The sequence below is a fragment of the Octodon degus genome, unplaced genomic scaffold, assembly GCF_000260255.1.
Source record: "Octodon degus isolate 3935 unplaced genomic scaffold, OctDeg1.0 scaffold00379, whole genome shotgun sequence".
In the NCBI taxonomy this organism is placed as follows: domain Eukaryota; kingdom Metazoa; phylum Chordata; class Mammalia; order Rodentia; family Octodontidae; genus Octodon; species Octodon degus.
The window spans coordinates 746,530-751,454 of record NW_004524955.1 but is presented as its reverse complement, the minus strand read 5'-3'; the positions used below and the strand labels follow the sequence as shown (position 1 = coordinate 751,454).

At 57.1% G+C, this 4,925-nt stretch overlaps 1 protein-coding gene across 1 annotated transcript; it reads left to right on the top strand.

The window, feature by feature from the left end:
* Positions 1-113: 113 nt before the first annotated feature.
* Positions 114-4,658, top strand: LOC101584661 (aurora kinase C). Its single transcript, XM_012513229.1, has 7 exons — positions 114-178; positions 249-440; positions 611-749; positions 2,285-2,433; positions 3,890-4,064; positions 4,151-4,309; positions 4,428-4,658. The coding sequence occupies exons 1-7, from the start codon at positions 114-116 to the stop codon at positions 4,656-4,658; spliced, it is 1,110 nt and encodes a 369-aa protein (XP_012368683.1).
* Positions 4,659-4,925: the final 267 nt, after the last annotated feature.

Here is a 4,925-nt window from a genome sequence, read left to right as displayed (position 1 = left end):
TTAGCCATTAGCCCCGCCCCAGCGGCAGCAGTTTGGTATAAGAACCCTGCGGTGGGCGGGTTGGCGTCTGTCCCAGCGCAGTAAGTCCAGTGGTCCGTCTGGTCTGGGAGCTCATGGCTTCGGGCTCGCCCTTACCCCTGCAGGCCGAGCCCCCCGCGCCGCCTGGGCCTGCTGCCAGGTGAGTGCTGGGGCCGGGATGCGTGGCCAGGACACAGGGCACCCTGACCCGGCCTCCCGCGCTCCTGCAGGCGGCCCCTCACCATCGACGACTTCGACATCGGGCGTCCGCTGGGCAAGGGGAGGTTCGGGAGCGTGTACCTGGCGCGGCTCAAGGACAGCCATTTCATCGTGGCCCTGAAGGTCATCTTCAAGTCCCAGGTGGAGAAGGAAGGCATGGAGCACCAGCTGCGCAGGGAGGTGGAGATCCAGGCGCACCTGCAGTAAGCGCCCCGCCGGCTGGCTCCGCCGTCCCGCCCGTGCCCTCCCCGCCCTCCTTGCTCCCAGGTGGGGCTGCTTTCCCTCGGGGCCCAGCACACTTCGCCGCTCACTGGCGACAGCATTGTGCGCTGGGTTCCTGACACGTCTGCTCCCTTCCCCACCCCTCCTGCAGGCACCCCAATATCTTGCGCCTCTACAACTACTTCCACGACGCGCGCCGCGTTTACCTGATCCTGGAATACGCCCCGCGGGGTGAGCTGTACAAGGAACTGCTCAGAAGCCACACCTTGGACGAGCAGCGCACGGCCACGGTGAGGGTCCCGGGCCAGCTGTGCGCCGCGGGGGTCGCTGCTCCCAGGTCGCGCGCCACAGCGCACGCCTGCAATCCCACACGCGGGAGGCAGAGCGGGAGGCAGAGCGGGAGGATCGCTGCGAATGGGGGCCAGCCTGAACTGCAGAGCGAGCAGGACCGAAAAAGTCTGAGGGTTTTTTCCTATAAGTATTACATAGTACCACCTTCGTTTTCAGTTTCATCCCCAGATTTATTTCCAGAATGAGTATAAAATTAGAGTCTTTAGTTGTAAGCACAAGGGCCGGCCAAATAGCTCAGCGGACTAAAGCACCTGCACGCAGGTGCAGGGCCTGGGGGTTCAATCGTGGGTTCAATCTCCGGGCCTGCTGTGGTGGTGCACACCTGTAATCCCAGCTCTTGGGAGGCTGTAAACAGGTGGATCTCTACAAGTCTGATCTGGTAGTGAGACCCTGAACACCCTGTAAACCCTTCCCTAAAACACAGGGAAAAAAACCCTAAAAAATAATTGTAAGCACTAGACTAACTCAACTACTTTATGCACAAAGCAAAAAACCAAAATACATATATTTGAGAGTAGCATGAGTTTACTGAGCACATGGGTTGAGCTGGCTCAGAAAAAGGTCGTCACAGAGGGGACCGAGGGACGCAGGGCGGTGGTCATCGCCGGGGCCGGGGCTGGGCGGGCTTGCTGTCAGGGAGAGTGGGGCAGCCCTGTGGAAATCAGAAGGGAGATTACTCGAAAGCGAAATTGAGGAATGCCGTTTGAGACAGCTGTTCCCCTACTAGGAGTCTTCGTTAAAAAGTCATCACCTTACAGTAAGAAACACACACCCATGTGTGTAGCGGCAATTTTATAGTGGCTCAATCTTGGAACCAGCTGATATGTCCCTCAATAGAAGAAAAAGTAAAGATTACACACCGCGGAGTATTACTCAGCCGTAAAGAGGGATAAACTTGAGTCTCTAGGAAATGGATGCGCCTCAACACAGTAATGTTAGGTGCAGTACCTAATGTTCATGCTAAAATGTTACGGGGTTCCTCTTATGTGAGAAACCCAAACTATAAACAGCAAAATAAAAGCTTTTGGACATAGGAAGATGCAGTAGGTCGTCCTCACCGTGGAAGGGGATCAAGAGATGGAGAGGAGAGGAGGGAAGAGATGAGGTGACAGTGCATATGCCGCTGTCATGGGCATGCGCAGCACCACCCCAGAAACGCAAATGTCGTTTACTGCAGAGGTGGACTGAGAGAAAGGCCAGTGGTCTCTGTGCCGCTGCCTGCTCGCTTCCTTCCCGGGGGCTCGGCCCTCTGGGGATCCTTTCCCGGCTTGGGGTGCTCCTGGGTTGGACTGGGCCGTGTGCTAGGGCGGCAGGGCCCATGCGTGAGGGGGAGAGGAGTCCCCGCCAGAGTCCCTGGCTGCGTGAGAACGAAGGCGTCCAAGTCAGCAGCTAAGAACACGGCCGCAGCAGCCCCGGGCCCGCTCAAGCCGTGCTGCGTCGCGCTTTGCCTCAGGCAGTGGTTCTGTTCGCGCAGATAATGGAGGAGCTGGCAGACGCCCTGGCCTACTGCCACGCCCAGAAGGTGATTCACAGGGACATCAAGCCCGAGAACCTGCTGCTCGGGTTCAGGGGTGAGGTGAAGATCGGAGACTTCGGCTGGTCTGTGCACACCCAGTCGCTCAGGTGGGTCGGGGCGTGGGTGCGAGCAGCCCGTTGAGCCCGGGCCACCTGGTCGGACCCAGACACAGCCCGGGGCTCTCGCTGTCCTTGCTTCTGCTGGCGCGTGGGGCGGCGCGTCGTGCTGTGTTCACCTGGGCGTTCGTTCGGGTTTGCTAGCGCACTGTGGTCCTTTCGCTTGCCCGCCCCATCTCCCGCTCCCCTTCCCCTTCGCAGAAGACCCGCATCCTGTTTCCCTTGCTCCTTAGGAGAGCCGTGGGTAGGGCCGGTGGCTGACCTGCGGCCTCCAGCTGCGCCCCCTTCCCCTGCCGCTGTGGATCCATTTGGTGTTACTGCCCTAGTATTCGAGCACGCCCCTTTTCAGATGGATGCATTGAAAATAGATTTGCAGATTCAAAAGCTGATCACGGTGGTGCACCCCTGTGATCTCGAGACGGGAGACTGAGGCAGGAGGATCGCCAGGGAGTTCCAAGGCCAGCCTGAACTGCACATGCTTACCCTGTCAAGTGTGTGTGTGTGTGTGTGTGTGTGTGTGTGTGTGTAATTTTTTTAAAGATTTAAAGCCCAGATTTAAAGAATATGGGTTAACCACACTTTTTCTGATCTTTATTAATAATATTTTACTAATAAGATTCCACATAATAAATCAATAACCATTACTCTATAATGCCAAAAACATATTTTTCTGTATGAATTAGCTTTTTTTTTTTTTGGTACTGGGAATCAAACTCAGGACCTTGTGCTTGCCAGGCAGGTGCTTGTATATTTTGGGTCCTTATTCTCTGTGTGAAAGCGCTGGTTCGTGCACTTGTTTCCTCCTGGTGCTCTGCCCTTCTGTTTCAGATTTTGTTTGTTTTCTGTGTGTCTGAGGCAGCCTCTTGCTGTGTGGCCCTGGCTGGCCTCAGCCTCGTGTGCCTGCCTCAGCCTCTAGAGGCGCTATCACTGGCCACCACACCATACCTGAGAATACTTATCAATTTTTTTTTATGAATTTAGGACAGATTGTACAAGGTTTTACTACGTAGATAGGACTCGTAGTGATTCTCCTGTTCTCAGCCTCCCGAGCGCTGGGATGACAGGTGTGCGCCACCCCGCCCAGCCTCACTCGCTGTCTCAGTGCATCCTGGGGAAAGGTCTGGCATAGCACGCTGGGGATGGAACTCGGGCCACTGCGCTCCGCCTGAGCTCTGAGAATACTTGTGCGCAGACACTGTGGACAAGCTCAGTAGTGGTGTGACGGATTTCAGCACATCTCACTGGATAGCTTAGCAGAAGAAACGCCTGCCTGGCAAGCACAAGGTCCTGAGTTTGATTCCTGGCACCAAAAAATAAGCAAGTCATTGGGCCCCAGTATATTCCTCCTGTGGAAGTTGGTCTGTACTAAAAGTTGTCTCCAAGCAGGCCTGTCATGGGGCTTCCCCATACCCTCAGGGTGGCCTTGCCCTACCGGCTCTGCCCCCAGGAGGAAGACCATGTGCGGCACTGTGGACTACGTGCCGCCTGAGATGATCCACAGGAACACCTACGACGAGAAGGTGGACCTGTGGTGCCTGGGCGTGCTGTGCTATGAGCTGCTGGTGGGCAGCCCGCCCTTCGAGAGCACCTCACACAACGAGACCTACAGGCGCATCCTCCAGGTGTGGCGCCGACGGGGCTGGCCGAGGGCAGCTGGCCCGGTGCTGAGCTAGTGCCCTCAAGTGACTGGGCCTCTCCTGCCTCCCAGGTGGACGTGCAGTTTCCCCGCTCCATGCCCGAGGGTGCCCGGGACCTGATCGCCAGGCTTCTGCGGTTCCAGCCTGAGGAGCGGCTGCCCCTGAGCCAGATCCTAGCACACCCCTGGGTCAAGGCCCGCTCCCGAAGGTTGCTGCCGCCCTGTGCTCAGGCAGTTCCGTGACCCAGCCACCCTGCCTGTCTGTGTCAGTGTCCCTGTCCCTGTCCCTGTGTGTGCAGTGAGCTGCCTGCTGTGTGGCCGCACCTAGTCTTCTGTGTTGCTTTTACAGTGGGAGATGTTAATAAAAATGGACGCACTTAGTGCCCGTGTGTTCGGGAGCGTGCTGACTGTGCATCGGGCCGGTGCCATGAGGGAGATAGTGCTAGCACCAACACTGCGGTCCCACTTCCAGCTGTCCCTGGGGTTCCGTGTGGCACCGCCCCCCGGGGCCCCGCTCTGCTCCCTGCACCTGGACAGCCAGGTGCATGACCAGACACTGGCACACGCTTCTGCTCAGTGACCGACGCTTTCAGCAGTGTTTCTCTCTTGTCATTTTGAAACAGTCTCACTGTGCAATGTAGGCTGGTCTTGAGCTCACAGCCCAGGCTGGCCTCAAACTCTCACTGATCCTCCTGCCTCTGCCTCCCAAGTGCTGGGATTACAGGCGTGCGCCACCGCACCTGGCGGCAGTGCTTCTCTTGACTAACAGTCCTTTCGATGGCATCTTCCTTTAGCAGTTTTTCTTTCAATACTAGAGAATGAACCCAGACACAGCTACACTGTCAGT

What these genes read in the sequence shown, in the direction of transcription:
- LOC101584661 (XM_012513229.1), top strand. Translation starts at nt 114, where the DNA reads ATGGCTTCGGGCTCGCCCTTACCCCTGCAGGCCGAGCCCCCCGCGCCG. An exon ending in GAGATCCAGGCGCACCTGCA is followed by an intron (nt 441 to 610) that starts GTAAGCGCCCCG and finishes CCCCTCCTGCAG; the next exon opens with GCACCCCAATATCTTGCGCC. An exon ending in GTGCACACCCAGTCGCTCAG is followed by an intron (nt 2,434 to 3,889) that starts GTGGGTCGGGGC and finishes CTCTGCCCCCAG; the next exon opens with GAGGAAGACCATGTGCGGCA.